Source organism: Sturnira hondurensis, unplaced genomic scaffold (assembly GCF_014824575.4).
Source record: "Sturnira hondurensis isolate 20B ecotype Veracruz unplaced genomic scaffold, ASM1482457v3 Scaffold0013414, whole genome shotgun sequence".
Taxonomy (NCBI): Eukaryota; Metazoa; Chordata; class Mammalia; order Chiroptera; family Phyllostomidae; genus Sturnira; species Sturnira hondurensis.
Window position 1 is genome coordinate 22,999 of NW_028086045.1, and position 17,432 is coordinate 40,430.

The 17,432-nt window shown below is 37.8% G+C and overlaps 1 protein-coding gene across 1 annotated transcript in view; it reads left to right on the forward strand.

Annotated features, from left to right (window-relative positions):
- Positions 1-1,055: 1,055 nt before the first annotated feature.
- Positions 1,056-17,432, forward strand: part of ADAM32 (ADAM metallopeptidase domain 32) — a 72,798-nt gene continuing 56,421 nt past the window's right edge. The window contains exons 1-7 of the mRNA XM_037061613.1: positions 1,056-1,179; positions 2,675-2,711; positions 3,255-3,326; positions 6,062-6,137; positions 10,800-10,876; positions 12,070-12,247; positions 14,516-14,584. Coding sequence (XP_036917508.1) covers positions 1,056-1,179; positions 2,675-2,711; positions 3,255-3,326; positions 6,062-6,137; positions 10,800-10,876; positions 12,070-12,247; positions 14,516-14,584 — 633 coding nt within the window. The remainder of the gene's footprint in view (positions 1,180-2,674; positions 2,712-3,254; positions 3,327-6,061; positions 6,138-10,799; positions 10,877-12,069; positions 12,248-14,515; positions 14,585-17,432) is intronic.

Here is a 17,432-nt window from a genome sequence, read left to right on the forward strand (position 1 = left end):
CAGGCCCTAGAAAGAACACGATTGGAAGATCAGATTGAGGGATTGCGGGGGAGAGGCATGTGACTGGACTTAGGACAGTTGGTAAAAATTGTAGAGATCTTGTGTTATGTGTGAATACACACCAGAGAGCACCTACTGTGGAAGAGCCATAAGACCAGCGAGTGGGTGGAAGGTCCATCCATTAGGGGAAAGTCAGCCTCTGTCCTCGGTTGCCCCAGTGCTCGCACGGACGGACAAATGAGGTAGCTGTGGAGGCAGAGAAGAAGGCTACGCACGCGCCCAACAGCTTGGGCTCTCCTTCACCAAAGCGGCGATTACTGCCACTTCTGAATGTCTGATCTATTAGGAGCAGAGATTGATGCTCAGCCCCCGCTGATAACGGCACTGTTTGTTTGTTATCATGTTGATTGTATTAGACTCTTTCCACCCTGGAAGGAGCCAGGCTTTGTGCTTCCTATTCCTGACACATATGTCTGGGCATGGGCATATGTGTCCACAGTGACTAGGCCAGCATCACTCTCTGCAGTGTATTGGCCAGCACTGTTTCCCACCATTTCACTGTATGCGTGATCTGTTGACCTGGGATAAGATCAAGGGCTCTGCTTCATGGTAAATAAAATGTGGTAGTGGGTAAATGACCATGGGACCCACTGATCCCTGTTACCTAAGTCATCATCTGGGAGGAGCCAGTCTGATAAAGTAAAGGATCGGCCCCTTAAATGCAGTTAAACTCCAGCTTGGAAGTAGGAGTTGCAAGGAATGACATACTGGAGTATAGTCTATACATGAGACAAGTAGATGTTATTCAAGGACCACGAAGTGGTGGAAGCGCTCTTCTTCACTGTTGCTTTCAGTGAACAACTAGACTGTATTTGATCCATTTCTTCCAACCGTATGTGCTGAGGGTATAAGGGTTCTGGATCTTAGATGCTTCTACCAGGGAACATAGTAAACCTCCCTCTAAACTTAAAGCTACAGCTGCCTTGTGGTTGTTTTGGCTCTGTGTCACAGAACAGCAAGAAAAAGAAAAGGAATGAAATCGCTGTATTGGCAGGATGATTTACTGTGACATCATGAGGACTTGGGGCGCTGCTGAATTAGGGAAGGCACGGAGGCGAGGATTTGGTGTTCAGGTGATCCACTGGGGCTTTTCTTACAACCCCCAGGCGAGTTTTAACTGTAAATGAGAATGTATAGCAGGAACGGCCTGGTGAGTAACTGGCGGCCTAGAACGCCAAGAGATGAGGATCTAGTCACCCAATCAGGCCCGCCCTCTAGCTGCCACAGACACATTTTACTTCTTTCTTCAATCCATCTCTGGTTTTGATTTTAAAAAAGAAACAAAGAATTTTGGAATAATTGTAGATTTACAGAAACATTACAAAGATGCTACAGAGAGTTCCCATACATGTTCGCTCACTTTCTCCTAAAGTTACCATCTTTTATAACTGTGTTGATACATTTGTCAAAACTAAGAAATTAACATTAGTGCAGTACTATTCGCTTTATTTTGATTTCACCAGGTTTTCCACCAATGTGCTTTTTCGGTTCTAGGATTCCATTCAGGGCATTGCAGTTCAGTTAGTCATCATGTAACTCTGGTCTCCTTTGCCCTTTTTCTTGGTCTTTCTTATTTTTCATGATCTTGAAAGTTATTTTGTACAAAACCCTTCAATCTGGATTTCTTATGGTCAGGCTGGGGTTATGAGTTTTAGAGAAGATTACGACAGAGACAAAGTGCCCTGCTCATTCCAGCAGGCACAGCAGGGGGTGCCTGACATCAACCTGACTTATCACTGGTGATGTTAACCTTCCTGCTCCTTTTTGGACCACTTATTAGAACCTTTAACAGTCTGCCTTATTGTATCGTGGTTTTTGATTTGTATAGTCTTTTGGTTGCTTTTTATTGTCGTAGTTCCTGGAAGGCTTACCTTTTTCTGTGTTCTGGTATCTGTGTCTCTTGTTTTTTATATTTTTCAGCTAGGTTTTTTTTTCTATGATACTTCAACTCTTGTTTTTCACATGTTATCTTTTGTTGGAGAAAAATCTCATCGCTCAGGTTCACTGACCTACTGACATTAGAACTTACTGCCATCCATGTTTTAACTTGAGAATAGTGGTGACAGAGTCACAAAGAATAACAAATTTTGTTCAAGAATTTTCTGTTGAAAAATACAGGCAATACCTTTCAGGAAAGGGTTAAAATAATTTCTGTGCCTACTGTGCTTCACTGACGTAGATATTGTCATCCCGAGGAGGCCACCTGAGCGGACATCACCGCACAGCACGTGGGCTTCTCTTTCTGAAGAGCTTGAAATTCAGTTATGAGTAGACTTCTAATACCGTGTAAATCCCTTCCTGGGCTTACTTTTGTGGAAATAGAATGTATTATGTAATAGATACATGCTAAGATTTTTTTAAACATTAAAACAATGGAATTTTATTTTGATGAAAAACGTGAGTTTACAATCATTTAGTAAATAAAGAGCAAACACTTCATTTTCCTATCTCATGTCTCTTAAGAAAAAAATCACTAGTAAATAGTCGTCTGTGAGCAGATTGAGGGTAAGGCAGCCTGGGTAATAAACTGCCCTGACGTTCACATTCCCTGCATGTGACTCACTCTAAAAGGGTGAAAATGGCACTGGAGGTGATGGCCGGTTGGACTGTTAAGATGAGGGCATTGAAACTCGTTCTAATTATTCAAGTAAGTCCAATGATAAATACTCATTTTTGCTCATCGTGGGCAGTAAAGAATTTGCATTTTACTGAAGGATTATTTGATAGAAGCTCATATTTAAGTTACGTTGTGCATCACAACTATAAAAAGGCTTGAACAGTTCCATTTAACCACCACTTTTAAAGTACAACTATAAAATAGTCTGCATTTTATCTGGGGTGTGACAAATATCAATCTAGGCTTAGAGTACCCGAAGCTGTCAATTTCCAACACTTCTGAAAAGATCTAGGTATGTGACAAAGGACTTTCCCCCATACAAAGAACTGATTTCACAAACCTACTGGTAACCAAATACATCTATGTAACCAAAACCTCAGGATGCTGGCGTTGCCCTTATTTTTTAAAAAAACATTCAGCTGCCTTTGGTCTTTAGAATTTGTGATATGTTGCAGATTTTAAATAACACAGAATGAGATGTTTTCATCAAGACATTTTAAGCATTGCTTAGAGGGAGTAACATAAAATTGTAGTTCAGCTTATTCAATCATATTTGTGTTCACTCCCTGTTTTTCTGGATTTCCTACAAACAGATATCCTATATTATTCCAATCGATGAGAAACCATACATTGTGCACCTGAGGCAAAGGTAATTTTTTTCTTTAGTTTTGGATTTCATTTAATTTATATGAATTTGTTTACTTATAATGAAAATGGACTACTAAAATGATAAATGTAGTTGTTATTACAACTTTTAGTTGTCACAGATAAACAGACGCTGTACTGTGAATTAATTAAAATTTTGGTCCTAATGCCTCAAGTGCTCTTTTGTGAATAGGGGCATTAGGAATAGAAAAAATAGGGACTTACTACCTGAACATTAATCTCTATGATCTTAGTGTGGGGGAACCAACAGGACCTTACAGGGTGAGGGCAAAGGTGGGCTGACAGTATAGCATAGAAATCTATGAACAACTATAAACCTACTTTTGCCTCACTCTGTATAATCAAGGGAAAATATCAAAATAAGAACTAAGTCTGTAACTGATCATGTTGGTTAAAATTTGACCCGGTAAGCAGGCCCACAATCAGGGATATTCAATAAGGGCTTTAACACAGAAATTAGATCATACACTGAGTGGGAGCTAGTGAACAATCTATGGAAAGCAGTACTAGCTATGTATCATCTTTCAGAGAATTAGGAAAGTAATTATAGTTACTTTTTGTAAGATTTAATTCTCTAATGGGAACCCAGTTGTGAAAAGCTGGCTGCAAGTAATTTGTGACTTTCAAGAGGACAGTTTCGGTTAAATTTTGGGTGTAAAGCTAGACAACATGGAATTAAGGAGAGGCTAATTGTGAGAAGCCAAAAATAGTAAGTGTAAACAACTTTCCAAAAACCTTGGGCAGTGAAAGAAGAAAGGTCAACACAATGCTTTTACAGAAAGCAATGAGTAAAAGAAGAGTTAGAGTCGAATTAGAGAAGAGTTAACTTATTCCTGTGGACAGGAAGGAAGAAGAATGTGGTGAACAAAAACACAAATAACTTTTCCAGTGTTTAGGAGGGAAAGTGAGAGGGACTGAAGCATGGGGTATGGATAGAGCTTGTGTAGATGAAGTGCTATTAATTTGGGAAATTATCTACATAATGCCTGTGACAGCATAATACGAATTATGTTATTGCAAATAACTTGTGTGAGAAATCGTGAGAAGCAGAACTACGATTGTGTAGAGGTAGTGATTTTTTTTTTTTTGAGAAATACAGAAGTGGCAGGAGAAAGATTAGCTATCAGATTGGATACAGGGAGTGGTGGCAGAGATTTAGTGTGGCAGTGAAGGAGAAGGGGACAGATCTGAGTCAAGGAAAGGGTGGGCTCATTTTTGGAGAGGGTGCAGACCAAGTGCTAGTGGGATATCCCAGGAGTAATGTCTAGTTGGCAAGTAGATTTAGTTTAGAACGTGGAAGAGAGGCGTGGGGTTTAAAGCCATCTTTTTATGTAGGTATAAATGAAGCACCAAAAATGAACATGATAAGTCTACAGAGGTGGGGGTATTAAAAGTGAAAAGGAAAAACAACCCACAAATGAATGCCATAGAAACATTTAAGGGAAGAAGCAAGGATCCAACAAAGCGATTTGCAGAAGTAGAAAGATAAGAGGAAAACAAAGAGGAAATGATAGGACTGAAGTTGAGGATAAGATGATTTAAGGAAGGAGCCCTGGCTGGTGTAGCTCAGTGGGTTGAGCGCAGGCCTACGAACCAAACGATCGCGGTTCGATTCCCAATCAGGGCACATGCCTGGGTTGCAGGCCAGTTCCCGGCAGGGGCCAGTTCCCAGCAGGGGATGCAGGAGAAGCAACCATACATTGATGTTTCTCTTCCTCTCTCCTTCTCTTCCCCTCTAAAAATAAATAAATAAAATATTTTTTAAAAAAGATGATTTAAGGAAGGAGAATGTGGTCAACAATGTGAAGTGCATTAGAGCAGTTTTCCTTGCCCTCAAAGTGCCTTTTGGGTTTGACAGCTACAGGGCCGTGAGGTGATTAACCTACATGAGATCAGTTGCAGTGGAGGAGTCCCAGCAGAGCTCAGTCTGGGTGGTCTGGCTTTGTTACATCAGATGGAGGAGTGGGCACGGGGTGAGGAAGCCTAACTAAAATAGGATATCATCTCAACCGTCTTCATCTCATGGCACACAAACTAATCACTAAAATTCTGCAGCACACCAAAAAAATATATATATTTTTTGCTAATCTGACAAAAATAGGTATAATTTGATTCACACCAGATGGCTATCATTGTGTTGGCCATGGTCATTTTTTTTATTTGACAAACAGAGAAAGTTGAACTTGGACTAGTTTTAGCACCTGTGTTCAGATCAATATGACTTTTACACAATACTCTTTTACTTCATTACAAAGGAGATATGTATGCATGGTAGTAAAATTTAGAAGTGAAAGAATAGACAGTTCTCATAATCCTATATCTTGTAGTCTCTTTTCCTTATTTTCTTTAAAGGAATCCATTAAGATAGGAAAAGTATTTTGAATAAACGTGTATTTCTTTGAATAAAAATTACATGTATACCAAAAGAAAAAACCTTTATCAGAGGCTGGCAAACCTTTTCTTTAGAAGTCCACATAGTAAATATTTTTGGCTTCAGGGGCCATAAGTCTCTGTCAAAGTGATTCATTTCCGCCTCTGTAGCAGGAAGGCAGCCATTGACCATACACATAAGTCAATGGTTGTGGCTATGTTCCCATAAAACTTTATTTACAAAAACAGAGTAGGTCAGATTTGGCCTGAGGCTGTTAGCTTGCTGGCCTCTGATTTACGTTTCAAAAAGAATGACTTTTTAAATTCTCTCTCTTTTTTTACATTCAGACATTTTTTAGCTGATAATTTTATGGTTTATTTGTATAATCAAGGATCTGTGAATTCTCAGTCTTCAAATATTAAGGTAAGATTTAAGTTCTATATTTTAGAAAAATTTTAAAACTTTTTTTTACATTGAATAAATGCTTCCTTTACAGAAGACTGTCTTCACAGGGGATTGATATATTTAAGGGATCCACTTTTTAAACCTAATTTCTCCCATTATTAGGTTTTCCTGAAGTCTTGGTAAACTAAAGACAAATTGGATTGACTTAGCACCTCCTATTCTGCTTAGAATATAGGTATCATTTTGTTAATTAATTAGTTTATTTATTGTTTGTTGAATTAATGAATGTAAATTAAAACATAATACAAGCAAATACAAATATTACTGGACATAAAATCATAGATTGAAAACTTTTCTCCCTACCCCTCCCATCCCCCCATATCAGTGATTTTCAACTGACGTGCTGCAAGAATTTTTACAACATGCATTACCTGGTTATTTAGTCATGGACACTGACCTTTTCCCTTAGATTGTCAAATAAAAAAAATGACCATGGCCAACACAATGATAGCCATCTGGTGTGAATCAAATTATACCTATTTTTGTCAGATTAGGAAAAAAAATATATATATATTTTTGGTGTGCTGCAGAATTTTAGTGATTAGTTTGTGTGCCATGAGATGAAAAGGGTTGAGAATTGCTGCCCTATCCCATCCATGAAGAAATTGTATTGAATTGCCCCTTTAAATTACAGTATTGTATATCCATAAGCCACACTCTTCCTCTGTCTCCATCCACTGATACCTCTCTTTTCCAAGTAAACGTCGTATTTAATTGGATTATTGCCAGAGCTTGTTGAATAATCTTTCTGCTTCCAAATCCGGCCCATCTTCTCAGTCAATTCTCAACACAGCAGCCAGATCAATCCTATTAAAATCTAGCTGGACCCTGTCACTTCTCTGCTCAGAACCCTCCATGGGATGACCACCTGTTGCTCACAAAGTGAAAACCAAAATCATTTCAGTGTCCTACAGCCTTTACAGTCTGGTCTGCTTCACCTGTCTGACCTCATTTCCTGTCATTTTCCACCTTACTTACCTGTTCCAATCACATTTCTCTCCTTGCTGTTCTTCGGACATACGAGACATGTTTTCTTTTCAAGTATTTTGTACTTTCTATTGCTTCTGATCCAGGTGTTTATTCTTTTCCAAAATACCACATGTTTTTCTCCTTCATTTTCTTCAGGTCTTTGCTCAAAATCACATTAGTCCTTGACTAACCCCTATTTTATATTGCATTTTTATACTTAGTACTCTCTTACCTGTTTTGTTTTTCCCCATAATGGTTACAAATATAATTTCTGCCATTTATTTTATCCACTTACTCTACTTTTTGATTCTCTGGTGCAGTATGGTTCTCACCAGGTAGGGTTTTGGTCCATTTTATTCACTGACGTATCCCCAATGCATAGAAAAATGCCTGGCTCATAATTAGCATATAATAAAAATTATTGAAATATTATATTGGGCACCATGTTACTTCATTTGTATTGGTCAGGACCATCAATTTCTTACTTCTTCTTTCCTCCCCTAATTTGAGTAGTGTGTTAACAAATCTTACACTGATTTCTATCAAAAGTTATAGCACTACTGGATCTTGTATATCTAGCGTAATTGTACTGTGGTCAGAGACCAAACTTTGTGTGATTTCAATAATTTAAAATTTATTCTTGTGCTCCATGGCCAGAATATGGTTTTATTTTTGTAAATGTTTCATGTTCTTTAAAAAGAAAGTGTATTCTACAGTTTTAAAGTATTGTGTTCTATCTATATTAGGTTATTAACATACTGTTCAAATTTGGTATGGATTCTTTTTTCCCCATTTTTTGATTTAACTATTGTTCAAGTACAGTTTTCTGTCTTTTACTCCCATCCCAGCCCACCCCCTAATGCTCCCCACTTCCCTCCCATTTCCACCCCCCTTGGTTGTTGTCCATGTGTCCTTTATGGTATAGATTCTGAATGCTTTATTTGTCAGTTTCTGACAGAAGTGTATGTTTATTTATTTATTTTTTAGATAATTTTTTACTGTTATTCTATTACAGTTGTCCCAACTTTTACCCCTTTGCTCTCCTCTGCCCATCCCACCCCCTGCTCCCACAGTCAATCCCCACACTGTTGTCCATGTCTGTGGGTCATTCATACATGTTCTTTGTCTTTGTCTGATCCCTTCCTGTTGTTTCCATCATTACCCCCTCCCCCTCCCCTCTGGTCACTTTCAGTCTGTTCCATGTTTCCATGCCTGTGGTTTTATTTTGTTCATTATGGATAAAAAAATTGTGTTACATTTACACAATGAAGTAGAACACTGCATAGCAGAAATAAAGAAGGAACACGGGGGGTGGGATGGGATGGGAGTAATAGACAGAATACTGTACTTAAAAATAATTAAATAAATTTTAAAAAAAGAAATAAAGAAGGAACTCCTCCCTTTTATGACAGCATGGATGGAACTGTAGGATATCATGCTAAGCAAAACAGTCTTTGTCTTTGAATTGATGACCTACACTTATACAAGGGAAAATAATTTTATCAAAAATATGAGATTGACTTCCGGCCAAGATGGAGGTGTAGGTAGACACACTGTGTCTCCTCACACAACCAAAGGAAGGCCAACAACAAATTTAAAAACAGAGAAAAACCAGAACTTACAGAAAATCGAACTGAATGGAAGTCCAACAACCAAGGAGTTAAAGAAGAAATATTCATCCAGACCAGCAGTGGGGGCGGAGACTGGCAGCCAGGTGGAGAGGACTTGAGGCAAGGTGGCAGCTGGCAGACTGGGTGGCCCACATTTGTGTGCAGATAAACAAGGAAGAACAACTGGGGACTGAGACAGACTGTGCAACCCAGGGTTCCAGTTTGGGTAAATAAAGCCTCAAAACCTCTGATTGAAAATATCTGTCAGGGTTGCAGTGGCAGCGGGAGAAACTCCCAGCCTCACAGGAGAGTTCCTTGGAGAGACCCACAGGGTCCTAGAATATACACAAACCCACCCACCTGAGAATCAGCACCAGAAGGGCCCAATTTGATTATGGGAAGCACAGAAAGTGACTGAAATCTGGCATAGATTAGAGCAAGTGCTATTGTTCCCTCTCAGACCCCTTCCCTACATACAGCACCACAACACAGTGACATGGGTTACCCCACACTGGTGAACACCTAAGGCTCTGTCCCTCACTACATAACAGGTGCACCCAGACAAAAAAAATGGCCCCAGTGAAAAAACAGATCAAAACTCGAGAAAAAATACAACTAAGCAATGAAGAGATAGCCAACCCATCAGGTGCATAGTTCAAAACACTGGTAATCAGGATGCTCACAGAATTGGTTAAGTATGGTCGCAAATTAGATGAAAAAATGAAGGCTATGCTAAGTGAAATAAAGGAAAATGTACAGAGAACCAACAGTGACGGGAAGGAAACTGGGACTCAGATTAATGGTGTGGACCAGAAGGAAGAAAGAAACATTTAACCAGAACAGAATGAAGAAACAAGAATTCAAAAAAAACGAAGAAAGGCTTAAGAACCTCCAGGACATCTTTAAACATCCCAATATCTGAATTATAGAGGTACCAGAAGGAGAAGAGTAAGAGTAACAAGTGGAAAAGTTATTTGAACAAGTAATAAAGGAGAACTCCCCCAATCTGGCAAAGGAAATAGACTTCCAGGAAGCTCAGAGAATCCCAAAGAAGTTGGACCCAAGGAGGAACACACCAAGGCACATCATAATTACATTACCCAAGATTAAAATGAAGGAGAGAATCTTAAAAGCAGCCAGAGAAAAGGAGACAGTTACCTACAAAGGAGTTCCCATAAGACTATCAGCTGATTTCTCAAAAGAGACCTTGCCGGCAAGGAGGGGCTGGAAAGAAATACTCTAAGTCATGAAAGGCAAGAACCTACATCCAAGATTGCTCTATTCCAGCAAAGCTTTCATTTAGAATGGAAGGGCAGATAAAGTGCTTCCCAGATAAAGTCACATTAAAGGAGTTCATCATCACCAGGCCATTATTATATGAAATGTTAAAGGGACTTATCTAACAAAAAGGGGATAAAATATATGAACACTAAAATGACAACAAACTCACAATCATTATCAACAACCAAATCTAAAACAAAAACAAACTAAGCGAAAAACTAGAATAGGAAGAGAACCACAGAAATGGAGATCACATGGAGGGCTATCAGCAGGGGAGTGAGTGGGGAGAGAGGAGGAAAAGGTGCAGAGAATAAGTAGCATAAATGTTAGGTAGAAGATAGAGAGGGGTAGGTTAAGAAAAGTATAGGAAATGTAGAAGCCAAATAACTCATATGTACGACCCATGGATGTGAACTAACAGGGAGGGGGTGGAATGTGGGTGGGAGGGGGTGCACAGGGTGGAGGGGAAACAAAAGGCAGAAAATGGGACAACTGAAATAGTATAATTGATAAAATATATTTTAAAATATGGGATTCAGTTTGGAAGCAGGGTGTAAAATAATAATCCCAAATATTAATAAGAGTAGTTAGTATAGTGAAAGTGACAAATGTGGGGAGACTGTTTTCTTAATGTTGCTTTAGTCCTACTGATATGAACTGTGTAGTCTGGAACAATATTTAAAAAAATTCTATCAAATAAGAAATCAATAGAAAGTTTTGGCAATTTCTAAGTAACCAGATTACATTTTTTCTTTCCTAGACTCAATGCTACTACCAAGGATCTGTCGAAGGATATCCGAATTCTATTGTCACACTAAGCACATGCTTGGGACTGAGGTTATATAGTTTTTACTGTTGATATGTGAACATCATGGTTATGATATTGGGCTGTGTTGAGTTTCTTATGTTGCTACTAAGTGAAATTGGAAGAAAATTCCCATGTGGAGATTGTTCAGTTATACTCTGCCATTTCTTTTACTTCTCCTCACTTTCCTCACTGACCAGAGAATTTCTTTCCATAAAGGTTTAGATTTTCTGGTGTCCTTGCTCTATATCTTGTCTTTTCTTAACTACAGATATGACAATTAAACATTGTGACTACAGCAAGTTTGAGGAGCTAAATTTAACCTGGCTTATTTTTCCATCACATAGAATGTTTTTGATACTGACCATGTACCAGCTTCTAGCCTAGTGTTTAGAGATATAAGATAAAATAAAGATAAACAAGGCATGCTTTTTCTCAAGGAAAATCGTCTTCAGAGAGAGGAAGCCAATTCTACATAAAAAATAATTATTAATATGATACTCATTTTTCTAATAATTCCAGTATCTGAAAATCTTTACTTTAGGGTTTCCTCCTCAGTACTGAGAGAGTTTTCTATTATGTCAGGAAAGTTTTCACTCTCATTTTGTAGCATTGATCCCTGTTTCACACACACACACACACAATGTTCCTCAGTGCTTTTACATGGAAATCTGAAATTTGGTTTTTAGGGAGTAGTTACTTGAATTGTTGTTACCTGATTCTGGGAAGAATAGTTTAAAAAGTTATTTTACTCTTTAAGGTCATATTTAACTTTCTTACTCAGACTATGTGTGTAAACAATTAATAAATGTCTTTTCATAATAATTGCTAAATATTATTTTTGTAAATAAAATTGCTCACTATATAACCTTTTATTATCTTTTCCTAAAGCAGTGCAAACCCAATTCTATACTGTTTTCATTAAGTCAATGATTTGGAGGACCGGATAGAATTACTTGATTACTGTGAATGCTATTCACTGCACTAGTACTGGTCACATGATTTCTGTTGCTTTTATAACTACAGAAATGAAATGGGAAATTAATTTTTTGGATTGGGGGAGACCTTTTATTTCTTCAGAATAATCTGCAAAATATAAAGAATTTGGGTCAAAATATTGAGCTCAAACATGGTCTGTGTTTTCTCCTTTTTTTCTTTTTAGATTCTGTAAGAATTTTAAAAAATGGACTAAAAGCACTTAACTTTTTTATCCTTAACTTTACAGAGGAATACTGCAGTTTGAAAATGTTTCTTATGGAATTGAGCCTCTGGAAACTGAAGTTGAATTTCAGCACATTCTTTATAAATTAAGGAATGAGAACATTAAATTTGCAGTTCATACTGAAAATAACCGTGACATAGGACAAAACCCAATGGACTATAACATTTTTGTAAGTGAAAAAGTTAGTTACATGTGCTTTTTTACTACTCTCAAGACAATTTCTTCTTTTATTTATTTTAAAAAGAAATTTATCAACTATTGTATAGCTGTAGCTCATACTTTCTTTTTTCCCTTTTTATTGAATTTATTGGGGTGTGACAGTGGTTAACAAGATTATACGGGTTTCAGGTGCACATTTCTACAGCGCAGCATCTGTACACTGTCTTGTATGTTCATCACCACAAGCCAAGTTCTTCACTCTGTCCATCGTGATTTATCTCCCCACAGCCTCCTCCACGTCTCTCCACTGCCCCTCTGCTCGGTGATGACCATGTTGTTGTCCGTGTCCATGAGTCCTTTCCTCTCTCTTTTTCTTTGGCTCAATATCCTTAAGAACACCCTCATCCTTTTTTAACCTTATGGTGTCCTTTGCCCATACATCCTTTTCCTGTTTGCAACTATCTTTTACTTTTATTTTAATTCTTATTTATAACTTTCTAAAAATTAACTAGTGCATATTCAATACAAAATTTAAAAATTCAGTTCCTGTTTTTGTCTCTATATTCTTGAAATGTATTCATTAAAGCCAATATTTATAAAAGTTGCACCCATAACCAAGAAGTTAGCATTAATTAAATTATAGATATAATTAAAATGTCATAAGCAGAATTGTCACATGCGGCCATGTAAATTGTTCAGTGTATACCCTGTATAACTGCATGTTTTGGTCTTCATAAAAGAAATTGAGTGCAATAGTAATTTTGCACCAAGTAAAAGTTGCATAAATATGCATAGTTTATTTAAGAGATATATGGGATTGTTAGTTGTTTACAGTATACATTCTTCTCATTTTAAATAAAAAACCCCTAAGACTTTCTCTGGGCGTTTATAAAAAAACTACATTTCTCAACTTCCGTTGCATTTAACTAGGGCCATGTGATAAAGTTAGGGCTAATGCCATGTAAGCAGATGTAATATATGTTATGTCAGGATTGAATTGTAAAGGAAGGGGGTTTATAGTCTAATTCTAGTCTTCCCTTTCCTTCTGACTGCATTGCGGACATGCTGATACATCATATAGTCTACAAGGATAATAATGATACCATAAGTGGCAGAGCAACAAGGTGGAATGAGCCTTGCTCCTGAAGAATTTAGAAGACTAAACCACCATTTTCAGACTTTTTAAAATTGTTATTCAAGTACGATTGCCTCCATCCCCCCCCACTCTCCCCTGCCCCACTCACCCCCACCTGCCCATCAGTAAATGAGTGGATCAAAGAATTATAGTACATTTACACAATAGAACACTACTAATCAGACTTTTTTGAGAGAGAAAAAATTCCAGTATTGTTTAACCCACTATTATTTTTGTCTCTGTTATAGCATCTAATCCTATGTCCAGAATAATACAGGAATCAAATGTGTGGTGAAATGAAGGTGCAGCACCAAAGAATTTAATGCTATCACATACATGTATATAATTAAAAGTGAAATTTTGTTAACTGAATCCTAAAATTTCTCTTCCTTGTCTGAGAATTCGGGAGGGTAATTTACAGTGACTTAGATTACCCAGACCATGTGGACAGCGTTCGTGTGCTGCCCAGGCTCCCTCGGACCTTTCTTTATGGAATTTTTGTGGATGTAGGGATGGAGGGTGGGGTACTCTGTCTTTGTGCTTTTGCTTTCAGTGTCTAGAATCTGGGACTCTTAAAATGTATTTATACTTACAGCTGTTTTATTTCAGTTGTTTATTGACATGTAATTGGCACACAAGTGTGCTAGTTAAAGCGTACAACATAGAGATTTGACATATGCATTTTTATGAAATGATCACTGCAATAAATCTAGTTACCACCCACCACCACATACAGCTCAGAATCACTTATCAGAAAAATGTAAATCAAAACCACAATGAGATATCACCTCTCAGCTGTTAGAATGGCTATTATAAAAAAGGACAAGAAATAACAAGTGTTGTGAATATGGAGGAGAGGAATGCTTCTGTTACTGGGAATGTGAGTTGGTACAGGTACTATGGCAAACAGGATGGAGATTCCTTGGAAAATTAAAACCAGATCTGCTATATGGTTCACCAGTTCTACTTCTGGGTGCATATCCTAGGAACCAAGTAGGTATCTTGAAGAGATCCCTGCCCTCCCATGTTCATTGCCAACTTTATTCAGAAAAGCCATGATATGTTTTTATTTTCATTTTTATTATTTATTCATTTATTTTTTGGGCAGGGTGCCCCAGATTTTATGTTTTTAAATACTGTTTTTCTTCTTTTTAGGTAGAAACAGCGGTTTCAGACCTAATTCCTCTTTATCTAGAAATGCATATTGTGGTGGACAAAGTTTTGGTATGTATTTTTCTTTACTTTTACATATTTGCTATTAATATATGATTAAGCCTAGCTAGATAGGAACTTAAAGATTCTAATCTTCTTACTTGTATGTCGTAGACTGAACAGTGGAAATGTTTGCAAACTGACAAAACACATATTCAAAATTGTACTAGTTGTATCAGAAGTGTTTTATTTGAAATCTTTAAAATTTTTTTATTCAGTTGCAGTTGTCCCCATTTCCCCCCTTTTCCTCCCCCCACCCTACCCATCCCCACCTCCCACATTCAGCCCTCCCCCAACCCTGTTGTCTTCGTCCATGGGGCCTTTATACATTTTCCGTGATGACCCTTCCCCTTCTCTCCCCTGTCGCCCCCCCCGCCCCCGTCCCTCTGGTCACTGTCAGTCAAACTGGTCACTGTCAGTTTGTTCTTTATCTCCATGTCTCTGGTTCTATTTCACTCCCTTGTTTGTTTTGTTGATTAGGTTCCACTTATTTGGGGCCTCTCTTAATCCGCATTATTTTTTATGGTGATGTTTGTTTTATGTGATGTTCTTTAAGCTTTTAATTTTTGTTTGCACTTGAAAAGCAGCGTGTAGTCTGGAGAATGTGTTGCCCTATAAAATAATTATCGGCAAAAAAGTGGTGATAGTATAGTTATTTATGGGAACTGCTTACATTAATATGTCAGTTTTTTTATCAGTTTTTATTAGCACGCCTGTTCCACTCTATTGTTAACCTGGTCTAAATGCACCTCTGCTTAGATCCCTGATTGCCATAAACAGTTGGAGGACCTCTGAACTTCGGACCTTGGGGTGCTAACTTAGTTTGCACTCAACCAGTTGTTGTTTTGTTTCCTCCCTATTTTGAAGATTTTAGAAAATAAGGGTAAAAATATACTTTCTAGGTTTTGTTCTCATTAAAAACATTGGATTGTCACAACTGTGGATATGACAGAGAACATAAATTATACTCACTACCAGTTTTACTGTAGGGTTGTAGAGTTTGTCAGGAAGCCAGAAGTGAAGGTCAAAGTGAGGTGAGATTTGGAGAAGGACATGATAGTACTTGATTTATTAGGGTGTAGGGAAAAGGGCAAAGTGAACATTTAAGAGGAAATTAAGATACTTTCAGTAAAAATGACTAAATTTCCAAGTACTATTTTGGAAAATGGAAATCATTTTGTTTCAGGATTATGTTACAGATTTTGAGTGCTGTTTTGAAAGCTTCCTGTCCAAATTGCGGTTTGTCAGTCATATAATGTGGATTAAACATCACTTTTCTACGTTCTCATCCCTATTTACATATTCTTTAATACACATGGAGCCAGCGATGACAACTGTGTTACTAGATGTGGGGCATAAAACACAGAGCAATGGTGATGTCGTCCTTGGTGACTTCACAGCTGTAGCCTCAGGAACTCAGTGCCGTGACGGAGGGAAGCCTGTGAGACTAAAAAACAGAGTTCCATAATGGAGAAGGACAGGGAAAGATCCCGCTGTAGCCTGAGGTGCTCTCAGAACATGCAAGTAGCTGTTTTAAAATGTAGGTTTTGTTATTATCCAGGTGTGGCTTGATTGCTGTTGGGAAGATGTATGGGAGCCTTGATTGTGGGTTCTTTGGGAAGCAACTGGTGAGGCAAGGTAACCAAGTTTAGGATTGGCTGCTTTGAATAATTTTAGTGGATTCTGGGGTGTAGGGGTTGTCTCTAGTTGTGTGGTACCTGGCCCTGGGATTAGAGCAGGGGAATAATGGTGTGGAGTATAAGAATCTGGTAAAAGTTTGGGGTCTGGATTGGTTCATTTGGGGCCAGGGGACAGTTTGTGCAAGAGCACGTAAATGTGAGAGAAGGTTCTTTTCAGAAGACTGCAAGAAGTTTAGTGTAATTATTACAAAGCATTGAAGAAGGGAAATGGAAAGAGATGAATTGGAGAATTGACATGATATTTAGGTTTTATTCTAAAGGTAGTAGAGAGTCAGAAGATTTTAAGCAGGGCAGTGATGTGTTCATGCTCTCATTTTAGAATCGCCATTTAAAAAATGGTGTAGTGATTGGATTGCTGGTGAGAAAATGGGAGAGGTAGAAACTATTTAAGAGATTATTTCAAAAATCAAGGTGACAATTCACAGATTAGTAGCATTAAGACTAGAAAGAAAACGACCATTTAAAAAGTTACTGATGAGGTTGAATTACAAGGACCAGTAAATTGATTAGGTTTGTTCATTCACTTAGCAAATTTTTTGAGTTTGATCTAGATGCCAGTTATGATTTTTTAATTGGGTATACAGCAGTGAGCACAACAGAAAAGTTCTGCTCTTGTGGAACATGTAGCATAATAAATGTGGGAGGTCCTAAATGATAACAACATTCACTGTGGAGCTGGAAGTGTAAGTAGGAGCAGACTTTTGAAGATGGAGGGTGACTTTAGTTTGGATATGTTTAATTGGAGGGTCATGTGGGACATCAAATGGGTAGTGTATTTCAGAGGTATGATTTATGGATATGGGAAATGACACTGGTACCTCCATAGATTCTATTTAGATTCCAACAATTATATTTACACTTGTTTGTGTGTGTGTAGTTTTATGTGACCGTATCACAAATATAACCCTGAATAAACACCACCCCAGTCAAGATACTCAATGGTACCATAACCACAAGATGCTCTTCTGTTTTCCTTTTACAATAACACCCATCTCGCCCCACTGCCTATTCTCACTAACCCCTGACAATCACTCATCTGTGCTCATTGATTTCAGCAATATTGTAGAAATGTTATCATCCAGTAGGGATCCTTTTGAGATATTTTTAATATTCAGCATAATTTTCCTGAGGTTTATCCTATATTTTCCACATATCAAAAT